At 35.6% G+C, this 15,837-nt stretch overlaps 3 protein-coding genes across 3 annotated transcripts; 2 read left to right on the top strand and 1 right to left on the bottom strand.

The window, feature by feature from the left end:
- The first annotated feature begins 3,758 nt into the window (after positions 1-3,758).
- On the top strand, positions 3,759-8,317 carry LOC120330806 (RNA-binding protein 25-like). Its single transcript, XM_039397746.2, has one exon. It carries the CDS (start codon positions 3,811-3,813, stop codon positions 6,370-6,372), a length of 2,562 nt encoding a protein of 853 aa, XP_039253680.2. The 5' UTR covers positions 3,759-3,810; the 3' UTR covers positions 6,373-8,317.
- A 649-nt stretch (positions 8,318-8,966) lies between these two features.
- On the top strand, positions 8,967-11,968 carry LOC120331628 (methionyl-tRNA formyltransferase, mitochondrial-like). The gene is made up of 2 exons (XM_039398736.2): positions 8,967-9,291; positions 10,667-11,968. The coding sequence occupies exon 2, from the start codon at positions 10,800-10,802 to the stop codon at positions 11,835-11,837; it is 1,038 nt and encodes a 345-aa protein (XP_039254670.2). The 5' UTR covers positions 8,967-9,291; positions 10,667-10,799; the 3' UTR covers positions 11,838-11,968.
- Positions 11,969-12,006: 38 nt separating this feature from the next.
- LOC120331627 (dynein regulatory complex subunit 5-like) lies at positions 12,007-15,465 on the bottom strand. The gene is made up of 6 exons (XM_039398735.2): positions 14,977-15,465; positions 14,587-14,722; positions 13,574-14,167; positions 13,372-13,494; positions 12,770-12,947; positions 12,007-12,271 (listed from the first exon to the last, which is right to left on the bottom strand). Exons 1-6 carry the CDS (start codon positions 15,359-15,361, stop codon positions 12,086-12,088), a joined length of 1,602 nt encoding a protein of 533 aa, XP_039254669.2. The 5' UTR covers positions 15,362-15,465; the 3' UTR covers positions 12,007-12,085.
- Positions 15,466-15,837: the final 372 nt, after the last annotated feature.

Genomic DNA, 15,837 nt, shown 5'->3' with positions numbered 1-15,837 from the left:
TATTATGTTGTTCTTGTTCTTTGACACGTTTTTAAAAAGTCGCTTTTCTCTTCGAATACTGGACCAATTGTTTTGAAATTTTCAGTGGTTAAAGATAAAAATTTTCTCCAGAAGGCTATTACTTTTTTTTTCGCTATGACGTCATCAAAATTATGTGACTCTACGTGTCCATATATTTGAGCATAGCTCTCTTGTTTCTGTTAGTCTTGTTGTTGGAGTGATTCTGTTGTTTGAGGGAAATCAGTTTCTCCGCAAAAAATCGTCCAATCAATTCCAGAAGCTTCATATGGCTCAAACGTAGTTGAATACTAGGGACTATGGCTCAAACGCTATCCTTTTTAAATTTCCTCTGTATATTATGGTCCCGCGATAATTTTGCTGTTTCATTTAAATCAAAGGAGTGCACTTCGATTCCATCGTGCTTGACCTCCGTAACTTGTTCCGTCATTCCCGCAGAGCAAATTCTGTGCTCTAAGCAGGTGCCGATTTCGACGTCTTATCGGCGAGGCGCGGTGGCATTTTGAAATTTCGAATGATCAGACTGATTTCGATGTAAGTCGCATAGGCTACCTATCGGTACTGCGGTTAGTCACCCTGAGGCTGAGCACTGACCCTTTGTATTTTTTTTATTATAGAAATAATATTACTGATAAAATACCAACACCATGTTTGGCGCTATCTAGTGATACAAAATATTAAGAAGGTCAGCTTCGACGCGTGTAAAACGAAATTTATACAATTTATAATCAATTATACATTTTTCGTAATAACATTTTTATTTGCTTGCTTCCATGGATTAAAGCACACTGTCTCTGTGTAATTTTGTTAATGCCGTGACGTAAAAATAACTTTACACTGGGCCTGCGTGTGACGCGTTTTATATCCCTCTACCAGACTCTGAACTGTTGAATGTGGAGGCGTTCCGATTAGCTGTCGTGCAGTCCCATTATCTTGGCGGTTTTCCAGAGTGTTTAGGGTAGCGATTCCATATTTTGTGTTATGTCTTATGAAATTATAGAGCAAAAGTGAGTATTTTGTTCTCATATGTGTTATTTTACTTTAAAGAGGATCTGTAGGGTATTCAATGAGTTGTGTCGTGGGGTGTCTCTGGCTCTTCGTTTATTCAGTTATTGTCGACAAGTTTCGGGTTTAGCGTGGTACAGGAATATTTTGTACCGTCAGACCGTATGTGTCTATGATGTTAGTAACGAGAATGTAAAAAATGAATTACATATTTAAGTGAATATAAATTGGTTATATTCAATGTAGTAAATTTCAGGATTCAGGAACAATTTATAATATTTCAGTCATACAAATGTGATTCCGCACAGTCTGACAGTTGACATTTTATATTGTGACTGAGAACACATTTTTTGAATTGTCATGGCTGTAATAAACAAATGAAGACAACCTTATGTTCACTTTTCTGCACAACAAAAAGCACTGTATACAATTCAAATTTCTTCATTGAATATGACATTCTATTGTTGGTTCTTTTGAAATTGTAAATTTCTGTGGGCTATTTAGTTTTTCCATCTCTGAATAATCTTTTTCAACATTTATGCAAGAGAAAAGTGATTCAATGACATGTTGTAATTAGGGTTGCCACTTCTGGATTTCGTGATTCAGAAAGTTCAAATGTGCATAATGGACGCGGTGCTGACGAGCGATAATTGGTCAATGCTGTATCTTGACCAAATATGGTCGCTGGAACTAAAGTAAGATGACATTCGCACAGTATGCTTGGTCTGGTATGAAATCTGGCACGTGCTATGACATTTGCTAGAAATAATCTGAAATGTTTTATTCCAGCTTGTATCGCGCTAACAAAATTAAACGAAAATACTACATTTCTTTTAATGTAACAGCTGGAAAAAGAAATGTATATTATGTTCCTCTCATTTCGTTTACCGCCACGCGATTGGAAGCCTGACAAACGCAAATAAACATATATTTTTTTGGATGAGAAACATGATTGGTAATTAACATAGCCAGCCAATGAACTCATTCAGTAAAAGTTCTCTTCAAATGTACGCAAAATATTTCACTCAGAACGAAGTTTAAATTAAATTTTAATCAAAATTAAATATTATCTAGACGTCATGAGCTGATTCTTTATCCAATCATATCTGGCATACCATAACTTAGTCACAGTGCAGGTGTGCCTGTGGAGAATTTTCATAAAAATTGTCATGGATTTTCAGGTATGCGATCCATTCAAATTTGCGCATAATAAAAACTTAGGCCATTCAGTGGAAAACTAAACCTGTAGTATGGGGGAAATTGTGCCACACACCATCTCGAGTGGTACGTAAAAGAGTGTGTTGTGCTGAATTTGAAACTAATAACAGCAGATCAGTGAAAAAGTCAATCACGAAACATTCATTTCCGTTCAATTCAATTTTTTTTTTGGTAAATTGCTCTCTTTTTCTGAATCGTATAAATCTGATTTGAATCGATTCGGAAAAGATGCGATTCGAATCGATCTGATTCGTAAATCCAAAAGTGGCATCCCTAGTTGTAATCATAATATAGTCTGTGTTTGGTCAATTCCAGACATATTAATAGATATGGCAACAAGATTTTTCTATCATTCACATCTCATTTGATTCAATTCATAAAAAAGAACACAATCCACAGATCTATGATGAAATTCTAAAATTAGTTAAATGCTTTTTTTATTTTCTATAGCTCCGGTTATGAGAGAGTTGATGTTAACATTGGTTTTCAGACATATCATGCAATGTGATAGCCATATTTCATAAATAAGAAAATTATTACAACCTTCTTTCTAATCTTTATTTTATTTCAATCATATTAGATATCCCTGGTGCAATGGATTGAAATTAGCCAGGATAGTTTCCTCACATTACCCTACTCTGTATAGTACTTCTTGTAATGCTGGCAATAATCATGTTCCTCTCTTATCCATTTCTAAATTAAACAAAAATGTTTATTTGGGTTATCATTTTTCAAAATTTACAATATCAGAATGAGAAAGTGGAATAACTTTTTATGTCTCAATTTTAACTTGTATGTTGAGTTTCGTTGAATCTTTAGGTTACAAATTATTATGAAAATATATAATTATGCTTTGATAAAATTCATTTTAAGGCCATGATATTTTAGCTAATAATCTTTTATATATGTTTTGCATAAATAGTTAAAAATTTAAATATTATTTTGTCAATATGACCAATCAACATGCAAGGCGAAAAAATTAAACAAGGCTACTACAGTAAAAAGTCTTAAGGTTTAACATAAGATATAGTGTACTTCTACAATGTGATAATATAGTAAAGATTCCATGCTCAAAATATAAAAACCCAATATATGATCAGTGTCACTATGCATGATTTGAAGCAGAGACGTGCAAGATACGCAGGCCTCTGTATGACTTGTGGAACCTCATATCCTGCGAATTTTTAATCCTTTTTTCTATTTGTGACGGCACTATGGGCATTTCAACATGTTTTAAGGTGCATACCGCTATGAGCATTAAATTTGAAAATAGTGGTCGCGCAAAATGAAATTTAGGTATCAGCTTACAGATGAACAGTTGCAAAGTCAGCTTCAAGTTGCTAAAAGCTAAGGAGTTGTTCGATAGTCTGGCCCTCAACGTTGCCATAATTGTATGCTTTGGCCCAATGCGATAAACAGTTGCACGACCGTGATTTCGCTGAGCATTGATTCATTGCATGTAATTTGTAGTCATTCATAAATTCTTATTTCCAAACTTTATTTTATTCATTTTGCAGGTATACAATTATTTATGCATTCTATCAATAGACAATCTAGAACCAACAACAAATGAGAATGTCGTTCCGACCAGGGGTTCCAGGGTCAATTTTTGCTACCTCAGTAGTTCAACCTGTTCGACAGCCTCCTATGATGGTGCAAGTAGCACCAGTTCGCCATGTTACCGTTTTACCTGCAAACAGCGTTGGAGTTGTCATGAGACCTGTTGTTAACCCATCAATCCATACGATAGCTGCACCACCAAGACCACAAATTGTTAGAACTTTCAGCGCAACACATGCTATTATTTCAAACTCTGTAGCAGTGCAACAGCAAGCAGCTGCCCGAATGAATGCTAAAGTTGAGGCGGCAGCAGGGGCAAATGCTGCAGCTATCCCTTCTGGAACAACTAATCCTGCTGTCACTGTCTTCGTTAGTAATATCACGGAAAGAGCATCAGACACGCTGGTTCGACAAATACTCATGAAATGTGGAACAGTATATGCTTGGAAAAGGGTTCAAGGAGCATCTGGAAAATTACAAGCATTTGGATTTTGTGAATATAAAGATGTAGAATCAGCTCTTCGTGCCATTTATCTTCTTCATGACTTTAAACTTGGTGATAAAAAACTCCTTGTTAAAGTAGATGCAAAAACACAAGAGATTATCAATAAATGGAAAGAAAATAATGGAATTAAAACTCCAGAAGATGGATCCGAGGCTCCACCTCCCAATGTAGACGAATCAAAAGCAGGTTTGGACTTACTAATGAAAGAATATGCTGCTGAACTTAACACGTCTGTCACGACACATAATGAACCAGAACCTACACCCGCTGCCCCTGTACAAAGAATGGAGGAACCCATGGTGCGGGAGTCGCATAATGTGGAAGAAAATTTGAAGGATCTCGACCTTGAAGATAGTGAAAAAGACTTCATAAGTAAAGAAATAAGATCATTTCGTGCAGCACAAAAACAAAAAGAAGAGGAAAAAAAGAAGGATGACGAAAAAAGAAAGAGATTAGAAAAGGAAAAAGAGAAACGAGATGACGATCGGGACAGAGAACGGAGTCGGCATCGTGAAAAAGAACGAGATGAGAGAGAACGATCTAGAAAAAAGGATCGCAGTCGAACTCCACAAAGGAGAAGGGAACCATCTCGAACTCGCCACAGTAGATCACCAGTTACAAGGATTCGTAGGAGCAGAACACCAGTGAGATCAAGTCGGCCACGTACACCACCAAGAAGAAGGTCACGAAGCAGGTCAAATCACAGATCTAGTTCTCGTATTCGCAGAAGTCGATCAAGGTCACCCAGGAGACGGGATGATGACGATGAAGATGATGAAAGTTATGAAAGAAGGAGACTTGAACGTAAAATTCGAGAAAAGGAACAAGCTTATCAAGAACGTTTAAGAGTGTGGGAAGTTCGCGAACGCCGACGTAAGCGAGAATATGAGAAAAGAGATGAACGAGATTTAATACTTCGTAAGGAAATGTTGAGAGAGGCAAAACGTTTGCAAGAATTCCTTGCAGACTACGATGACTTGAAAATGGATCCCAAATATTATACTGGTGGTGCAATGATGAAACGTAGAAGGGAATGGGAACGAGAAAATGATGCTGACAACAAAGACCGCAAAAAGGAGCAAGAAGAGATTGATGCTCTCAGACAAAAATTAGTCGAGGAAAACCATCCAGACCCAGAAGCGGCAATCGCGAAAGCTTTGAAGGAAACTGAAAATGTATGGCAGCCATTACTGAAACCTGACACTCCACCACCTGTGAAGAGAGAATCTTCTGTGAAAAAGCGAACTTCGTCGAGTTCTTCTTCATCATCTGGTTCGGACTCGGAGTCAGAAAGGGACGAAAAATCCGGATCTAACTCTAGTGAAAGCGAGGCTGAATCTGAAGAAAAATCCTCAAACGGACCTCGACTTGTCTCTGCTAATCTTGTTCCTGTTGTGGATGAACCTGCTACTTCATTTAAGAAAGGCACATTCAATACTTTCGAAGCGATTTCACACAATGGTAATGATACCCCAGAAAATTCTGGAGAGATAAAAATGGAATATGATGAGCAAAGCTTGTCACCGACAGCCTACCCTATTGCTCAAAACATTCCTAAAACCGAGCCAGTCATGCAGCTTCCAGGAGGAAATCAACGCAAAAAACTCAAAGTATCTGACGTTTTCAATCAAGATGATGATGAAGAGGAAGTTCCCAGAAAAAGAAAACTGGTTCCGCTTGAGTATACCCATGAGGAGAAAAATGCAGTTCATCCAGTGCGTACATCGGAAGACAAGCGTAAGTTGGTACGTGCATTGATAGATAAAATACCTACGAAAAAAGAAGACCTTTTTGATTTTAATCTCGATTGGTCACAAGTTGATGCCAACTTGATGGATAAAAGAATTCAGCCTTGGATAACTAAAAAAATTGTGGAATATATTGGCGAAGAAGAACCCACGTTGGTTGAATTCATATGCAGCAAGATTATGTCAAAAAGTCCTCCTGAACGAATTTACGAAGATGTTTCCATGGTGCTTGATGATGAAGCTGAAGTTTTTGTAGTAAAGATGTGGAGACTGCTCATATATGAAACAGAGGCCAAAAAGGAAGGCTTGACAAAATAGTAAAATTTAACAAATCATACATATATAGACCAAATTGCGATGGGCGACACTCTCCCAAATTTATCTAAAACTGCCGTTTAGAGAGAATTGCTGAGTGACATTGTTAAAAAGCAGCCAGAACTATGTATGAGAAGTCTTTGGTTGAACCATATGAAAATGAACAAATTAAGCTTGCTGATTGTCGGTAACATTCTGTTCACGGAGATGCGAATTTCATGCAGTAGAACCAAATTATGTCTCATTTAAGGTTTTGAGAAAATCACATTTTTGTTATTTTCGAATCTGTATAGTCAAAACCAAAAATATACATACGGCAATACCCAAATTCAAAACCAAAACAGGTTCAACTTTGGAACCCAAAAATCGGTCCATAATGAGAGGAGATAACTAAAAGTCTCCTGAAAAATGTGACATAAGTACTTTGGTTTTACTGTCTCAAATTTGGCTTCATATTACTTTACGTTACCAATGATTTATTAATCGCATTTCATGATAATATAGGAAGGTAGCTGTCTCATTATGGAGAAAATGACATGAAATCAGTAATAATCACACAATTTATTTGCAAATTCAAACTGTCATACGAAAAATAGATCGTGAAGTTCCACCTTGCTAAAACTCCATTCCTAGCTACAATTCTGGAAAATATAATTATGATCATGATAAGTGTGCCACCTTGCTATTTTTATAATAAACACCACTGCTAGAATATTATGTTACAATTATTCCAATATTCGGTTTCGTCTTAGAGATGTACCAATATAGCAGTATTTGCTATATCAACGATGTTTGTATTGGCTTGAAGGGTAAAATTACAGGATACAACTACATTGCAGAATAAAATCCGACTGACTGAAATCATCCTTTAAATTCAAATTATTTTGGATTGCGTTTTTAGGTTTGTTATCGAAATAACGAATTGTTATATTCAGCTTGCTTTGGAAAGTTTATATTAACATGATTATTCATTAGATGTTTTGTAAAGACCAATTATATACTAATTTGCAAATACTGGTTTGGGAGCACCAATCTAATTATAAGTTATAAGTATTTTCAGATGGTTGTCAACTAATGTTGGTACATCTCTATATGCATCATTATACATATGGAGGTTTTGATGGAAATTTCATAATTTGAAATAACTTTATCGCTGATGCTTTTCTACTTGTGTTTATAGGGCTGCAACATTCCTAAAATTAAGAAACCAAGGAAAGTTTTATGATTTTTCTGAATTGATTGGTGAAAAAATTCTTACTGATTGAATATCTTATTCCAATTCCCCTGCTTCTACAGACTTATTCATTTATGTTTGTTTGTGACTTTAAATCTCGCCAGCAAAATGTTTTATTGACTGCAGCAGAATTCATGTTGGATATTTCATCACTGGGTACTTGCCACAGCATCACAACATTTATGCAGTGCTTGGCATCGATTTAAACCCATATGTTGGGAGAATTTATTTTATGAGAAAATATCTGTACGATTTTGCTTGAGTTGAAAGATGGGAGTTGGACGGGATGGGATCTTAGTTGGACGGTGGGGTACAGTGTGCAGAATCGAATATTGTGCCCCGTACTTATTTAATTTTGTCACAATGTTGTGATTTGTGAAATACTATGTTATTTAAAACTGGTCATTCATCACACCTGACTATTGGTATCTCGTAGTGAAACGGTGCGATTTATTTGGTTTGTTTCTGTATTGTGCACTCATCCACACAATTTAAAATACTGAATTATTTGCAACATTTCATCTTCCAAATCAATTCCTTCTTGTTCATGTTCTCAAATTCGCGTATATAAATAAAGATTATTTTGAAATTAGACTCACCAGAGCTAAACACAGGTTAATGGATTGTATTTTGTGCGCTGCTGCTTAGGGACGACTTGTCAAACCATTTTTTATTTCTCTTTGTAATAAACAAAAACTTTGGGATTTGTTCTTATATTCCGTGTGTTGGTTAGCAGTTAGCCTGAACAGTGTATAATTTCTTAATTTTAGCTAGAGTAGACAGGATACATTTTCCAGGAAACATTCTACTTTGAACTAGTACTTGCGTCTGTGTCTTTCAGGGCCGATCAATACTCATTTAGATAGAACTTCGGCAACATGTCAATGAATGCGTTTATATTACTTTGATACGATTTTGGTTGCCAGTAAAGAAATTGCTCTGCTTGGTTTCCAATTTCATGGAGAGGTCTGGGAGTATCTCCAAGAAGTCCTGTCCGGAAAATGGCCCGCAAAATATTTTCGTTTTCACTCCGAACAAGGATAAGAAAGGCTGTAACTGTAATGCTAGCGGATCCTAACCACTGCTGCACTGATAGTTGGATTGAAGCAGGATGATGATAAGGAAGGGGGGGGTCAAGGGATTGGCAGCAACAGTCACGATAATGGCATATACAATTAGAATCAGTCAGTGGCCAGCCTCCGTTAAAAAAAATTGTATTCTTATTAAAAATATATATTTATCACTGCAATTCTGAATGACCGGACATTAAAATTTACCGGACGGGACAGATGGTCAAAATCGGTACTGTCCCGGCTAAACCGGGGTTATTTTATTGTAAGCTTAAGTACCGTATATACGGTATATATAGCTGCTAAGATTGGTCCTGCAACGGCAAGACGTCGATGATCGCTGTAAAGGAAATATATTTTCCGTTTGAACAACAACAAAAGAATTCGCGCTTGATCGGGACAAAATACATACTGAAAAGACAAACTTAAACGTGTGAGCCTTTTTCTTTTTTTCCTATACCTTTACGCATCGTTTCATTTACTGATTATCACTGACTGCTACGGATCATGCCGTAAATCGTCATGTCGTTCGCTGCCAAATCAACTCTTGCCGCTTCTATCACCTTCACTTCATCAGTTATTGGATACGTTCACTACGACCAAAAAAGAAACAAAGAGGTTTGTATTTTGTTTATCCCTTTACCTGTTTGTGTGTTTCTTATTTTGCTATCACGCCCGTGTATTCTGCAGCCATTTATTTCACTGTTTTGTCGTACAATGCGATACAATTTTATTTCGAACTCTGGTCTAAAATACAGAACACGAAAAACAAGAACAGACAAGGGCGACGGAAAGATCGGAAAATAGTCAAAACCTAGAAAAAGGTTTTTAACAAGTGCTTTATACAAGGCTTGTACACATTCACCCATACTCACACAAATGAGAAAATAACCTCAGTCTATTTTGTTTGAAACATTGTGTACTTGAACAAAAATAAAGCCATCATGCTTTTTCACTTATATTTATCTATTATTACGATTCTCCCCAGCCTAAAACTTGATCAAGAGAATTTCGTCCATTTTTCCACTTATATTCCCTGTCACAAGATTGGATTACCTATGTAGGACTTTTATGTCTCCTTGTTTTAACTGACATTTTCCAAATTTTCCACCCTGCCTGTTGGCATTTATTTTAGAATTATTTTATTACATTCAGATTTATTAAAATAAAATCGATAGTATGATACTCCCTATTTAGGATAATATTTCCAGTTTATGATAAAGATATTTAATAATAATTCATCCCCAAATATTGAATATTCTACATCAATATAAAATGATTTGAAAGAGTTATTTCTCTGAACTCTGGAGCATATACAAATAGATCATGATCTTATCGAATTGCTGCCAGTATTGAACGTTAGTTTGTGAAACCTTATCCTTCCTCGATGGTTTGGCACATAAATTGATACGACATAGGAGGGGGGTCCGTTAAAACTAAGATTCATTCTGCGGTGTAAAAAGTGTTGGGAACCCCGATGAGGTGATGAAATAAGAAAGAGAAATCAATGTAATAAGGGCTGGTTAACTTTGGTACAATTTTGACTCTGTCACTCGTCGGATATATTAATACGTAACTGATCCTGTCCCAATGTTAAAATAGCTGTGCTGCTGTGTATCACTACTTATTTATTTTACAGAATTTTTTAATTTTGGTAGATTATGAAATAGCATGATAAAGTTATCAAATTATCTGGTAAGAGTTATCCCAAACATGTTAATCCAATGAATCTTTTTAAAAAGGCTTCATTCCCTGTGGTGCTAGTACTAGTAGCACCAATCTTTTGTTCGCGGAGTATATTCTAATCGAGAGAGAGAGTTCACTTGTTTTGCCTTGTGTTGCCCAGATGGCCTATCCATTACTCCTAATGACAGAGTTTTAAAAAGCCTGGTCAAATGGTTCACTGTCAATTCCAAGCAACATTATGCGGGTTTGGCGTTTGGAAAAATTAGTTCACATTCAGCCCTTCCATAAATCCTTCATTGTACTTCAGAGACTGCAAGAAGGTTTGTTGGAAGACAAACTGCGACAAGAAGAGGGAATAAAAAGACGAGAACAAAATAGACTTGAATTAGAAGAACAACAGAAACTGACATCTTATCTAATGGAAAAGCGGGAAATAGAAGATGCTGAGAAAGACAACAAGAGTAATTCTTAATCATAGCAATGTACAATGGCATAATTTATTTCCCATTAGATACAGAAGATTATCAGTGCTGTTTTTTGGCAGTGATGTGTTTTCTAAGGCATGTCTAAAATCACTTCACAATAACTCAAAACTGTCAGCTGAATCTGGTAAAGCTGTGGATAAACTAGGGGTTGTCTGCTTACCTGAGAAGCAGAGCAAATTACCTGTTAAAATATTTGCGGACAAAGAAAAAATCCCTATATTTACATATCCAGAGTTTCCGAGAGACTGCAAGTACGATATTGGTGTAGTTGTATCATTCGGGAAATTATTACCTAAGAAAGTCATCAAGTCTTACAAATTTGGAATGATAAATGTACATGGAAGTATATTACCAAAATGGAGAGGTGCTTCACCATTAGCACACACTATAATGAATGGTGATAGAAATGCTGGAATCACTGTCATGGAGATTAAGTCTGGCAAATTTGACCATGGGCGCATATTAGCACAGAGTGAAGTAATAAAAGTGAAACAAGAGTGGACTTCAGAAGATCTTGGAATTGCTCTGGAAGATATTGCATCAAAATGCTTACTCAAATGTCTTGGAAATATTGAATTGTATTTGGAAAATGCCAAAGAGCAAACTGGCGAGATCTCATATGCACCTAAAATAACTACTGGACATTCCAATATTTCGTGGGAGGCACAAACTGCAGAAGAAATTTATAGGAAGTATAAGGCATTTGGATTTAACAAAGACTTTGTATTACGGACGAATTACCAAGAAAAAGGGGTTAAATTACAAAAAATGACAAGACTAGACATGGAAGAAATTCCTCAAGGCTTGGTTGAAAAAACTATACCGGGAGATGTTCATTTTGACAAGAAATCCAAAACAATTTATGTAAGATGTAAGGATACATTTGTGGGAATAACAAAATTAGTTTATGGTAAGCCATTAGCAGCTCAAGATTTTTATAATGGATCAATGCAAGCAAGGATAAAACAGGGCGAGAAAATCAGGTTTGAATGAATTGTCAAACTAAAGCCAGTAGCTGTGTTTGTTATTGAGCATGATACTATGTTCCATGATTTCATTTATGTTTTAATTCTTCTAATTTTAGCAGTTGAACATGCAAAATAAAATTTGAACTTGCAAAAAAATCTACCTTAATCTTACAGTGAATTGTTAACAAACCATAACAGGTTAAAAATTTATTCAATTGTACAATAATATTAGACAGATGTAAACACAATAAAATAAACACAAAACTAGTTTCTTTATGTGGCGACTGTAGATGCTGAAGGAATTCTCTCTAATTCCTTTAATCTTGCTTTTTCTTGGTTCTCTTTGAGAACTTGTTGGATACAATACTCACTTTCCTGACCAGATTCTGTCAATCGCAAATCCAACTCTGTGATTGTGCTGTTCTCTTCCATGCCTTCTTGAAGTTGCTTGCCACCATCCTATAATTTGACAAGCAAACGTGCATCAAGATATTTCAGAAACATAGGGACAATGATGTCCAAAATGAATTGAATATTCATTTAAATTGTTTTATTTGGCAAAATCATCATTTTGAGCCAATATAAACCTAATATCTTAACTGCATTCCTGACCGATAGATTCTGTTAAACATGACTCAATTTTAGAATATACATGGTGTCCATAAAGTCCCCTTAAAATTTCAATTTTGTTACGAAGTCAGTTCTAAATATATTTTGACCAGGGTTGTTGTTTTTTAATCAGTAATTGTCCAAGTTACATTTGTGAGGGCCAAAACAATATATGGCATCGATAAAATCTCTGCCATTTTAAATTTAGCAAAGCTGATGTGTGTAATTGGTGGCAAAGTCAAAAATGTTAGCTTTGCCTGGCAGAGAGAATGTGGAATGGTTGAGACTCACATCAATTAGAGTAAATCCCCATCTGCTGGAATAAGTTTCATTACAACTTCAACTTACTGGCCCAATTCTGTTTCCTGAAAGACTTATTGTTGTTAATGCAGTGTTAGATATGAGAACTTGAGAGAAAACAGCAGCTGATGGTTCAGTCAAGTCGTTACATGATAAGTTGATATCTTCTAATGTGTTGTTGTTCAAAAGTGCTTTTGCAATGGCCTGACCACCAACATCACCCATTCTGTTAATGTGAATGGTTTTTCATTATGAATTGAACCTGGGATTTCCAAAACGGAATAACCGATATATATTATTAAATTGACACTGAATGAGCCTAAATTTGTAAAAAAATTAGTTACTCTTCATCAAACAGATGAACAAAACATTTGCATTCTCAAATTGTTATTATGTGTCTCAAATTGGAGATTAGAAACTATTGAAGAATTTACTATATCCAATGAGTGGCGGACAAACAAAACCTATTTGATGGCAATTATAATGCATGAAATGAATACTTTTAGAATTGATTTTTTAACCTAAATCTGGTTAGGTATAATCGTAACCGTGGCAATGGAAACAATATGTGTATGATGGTACCACGCAATATGTCCATATAAGAAATTAAAAAAAAAAAAATTATGTGCAAGTGTGTGATTGACACTAACCTGTTCAATCTCAGGTTGAGAGCCTTCAATTTTGAATTTTTTGTGATGGAATATGCAATTGCTTTTGCTCCTTCTTGTCTTATGATGTTATCACAAAGGGTAATTGAAGTGAGGTTTGGGCATCTGCAACATATTTAAAACAATTTTCAATGATATTACTCTAATTAAAGTAAGCTCGATAATATACAAATTAGCAATTCACCTGTTGTTAATAAGTTTTGCGATTCCTCTTGCACCCTTATCACCGATGCAATTATGTGAAAGATCCAGATTAGTGAGGCAAGGATGATCGAGAAGATTGCTAACTAAAACTCGCACTTTTGCGTCATCTACCTTGCTTTTATGAACACATATTTTTTTCAACCATGTGCAGGATCGCAGTGCTTTTGCAACTAGAAGACAATCTCGTTGTGTGAATTGAAAAAGATTCCATTCAAAGTTCATTCCACAATCTCGCACGCCATAAGTTACTTTGAATTCTTCCAAATTCGGAAGTTTCTCCAGAAGTTCTCCAAATTCAAAGTGGTCCATTTCAGGACTTTCCGTTCCTGCATCACTTCCCATATCTGATGCTTCTTCCTCTTGAACTCCGGGTTTCGTTGGTTCTTTTACAGGAGGAAGAAGTTGTTTGATGTCTAATCTTTTGACATATTTCGAGCATAGGGGAATGGCGTTTGTAACTACATCATCGCTAGTTTTCTCTGGTACAAAATTTTCCACAACATCTTGCATATATCTTTCAAAAAACATCCTTTTCCAGCTTCCACCATAATTGGTGACGTCACATATGTGGTATCTACAAAATTATGTTTGAACTTTGATCAAATCAGGAGAGGATTCTCATATCTATCTTGGGGAAAGTTAATGGCACCTAATTGCATGGCATTGGACTCTCAACCAATTACCATTTCATGCCAAGTATGGGAATAGTTAACCTGATAGTTGTTTCACTGGGGAAGGAAGGTGTAACTGGCCACCGGATGTAAAACCACCTTATGATGGTGGGATGTGTGCAATACTCTCTCACTTCATTATCACTATCCGCACAGGATTTAGTGTGGTCTGTCAATCGCTGAGCAGGTTATAACAAGACACTAACTTCACATGTAAAAGATCCAGAGAAACGAAATACTTGGAATTTTCAAATATTTGTCTAACCTGATACGGGTATGAGTTCTATTTATCTATTATTTAAACTTTTTTGGCGCAACTTACTTAGCTTTACAACATCTTTTCCAATAGGATTCATCTTCAACCAAGTGAGCTGTTACAATGATATCTATTTTTGGTGCAATTTTATCAAGAACTTTGTTTTTATCTTTTGGATGAAGTTCTTTCAGTATTGGATTTTCTGGAAAAATGTAACATACATAAATACGCTAAAGCTGTTGTTATTATCATTTTAATTCAGTTTTGAATATGTTTAATAGGAATTACATTAAATGGAGGTTATTTTTATTAGAGTACATTATTTTCCATGTAAATAATAATCTGATATATAGCCCAAACTTATCTGAGCCAGCAGTGTGACAGTGGTCTCACGATATGACATGCTTTTTACCAATCAGCAGAACAGTGTATTTAAACAGTTAGACAAGTCCTTACTTTCAAAATTGTCAACAATATGGTTTATCACTAAATCTTTCAAAAGAGGTACTGTTGCTAATGACCAATCAGGATCTTCTGCAATTATTCTTCTTAAAACCTTTGTATCATTGGGAATCGTGGGTGCTGCTGAAGGTTGCAAAGAATCTTTTTTAACATTGGATCTTCTGTCTTTAACGACCATGTTGATTATCAGTTCCGGTAACCGTTTCTCAAACGAGTATAAAAACGAAACGTATATAATAACTACAGGAACAGGTTTTACGCTTTTAGAAACAAAGCCATCACCTTTCCAAAAAGCACTGGCGGAGACAAAAACCACAACTGCTAAACAACGCGAGCTAGTAACCATGGCAACGTATCTGCTTGTTACAGCGAATTCCATCGAAATCTATTTTCCATACCGAAACACCGATTTGAAAATTCATTTTTTATCAATAATATGCAAGTAAACAAAATTTAATGACATTTCAAATGATAAAACTATATAAATATGACGAAAGGCGGATCTATTATCAGGCAGAATTTGATGCCACATCTTTTTCTGGCTTTCCGTGGGTTAACGACCACAAACTTTCAGCGGCAGTTCTATTACAGCCGACTGTTTTTAGAATTGTACATAAATATTATTTCAAATTTTCTCATTTTTTGATATTGATTTTTGCACTGTACATTGATAAAATATTCTCATTAGACAAAACATTTTACAGATTGTCACGGGCTACCTTAGATTCTATACCTCACTTTTGGTCTCTTGAATTGCTATATTATAACTCTTTTTTGAGACTTACTGTGAATCTGATTGTCATATCAGGTATTTTATGTATTTATTGCGTTATTTTTGTTTGCTTATGTTTATTT

This window comes from Styela clava, chromosome 6 (assembly GCF_964204865.1).
Source record: "Styela clava chromosome 6, kaStyClav1.hap1.2, whole genome shotgun sequence".
NCBI lineage: Eukaryota > Metazoa > Chordata > Ascidiacea > Stolidobranchia > Styelidae > Styela > Styela clava.
Note: the sequence above shows the minus strand (reverse complement) of the source record. Positions and strands in the feature narration are given on the sequence as shown.

Excerpts from the sequence above, each read along its gene's own strand:
- LOC120330806 (XM_039397746.2), top strand. The coding sequence starts at position 3,811 with ATGAGAATGTCGTTCCGACCAGGGGTTCCAGGGTCAATTTTTGCTACC.
- LOC120331628 (XM_039398736.2), top strand. The coding sequence starts at position 10,800 with ATGCTGAGAAAGACAACAAGAGTAATTCTTAATCATAGCAATGTACAA.
- LOC120331627 (XM_039398735.2), bottom strand. The coding sequence starts at position 15,361 with ATGGAATTCGCTGTAACAAGCAGATACGTTGCCATGGTTACTAGCTCG. Across the intron at positions 14,168-14,586 it reads AAAAGATGTTGTAAAGCTAA|ATACCACATATGTGACGTCA; the intron begins GTAAGTTGCGCC and ends ATAATTTTGTAG. Across the intron at positions 13,495-13,573 it reads GCAAAACTTATTAACAACAG|ATGCCCAAACCTCACTTCAA; the intron begins GTGAATTGCTAA and ends AATATGTTGCAG.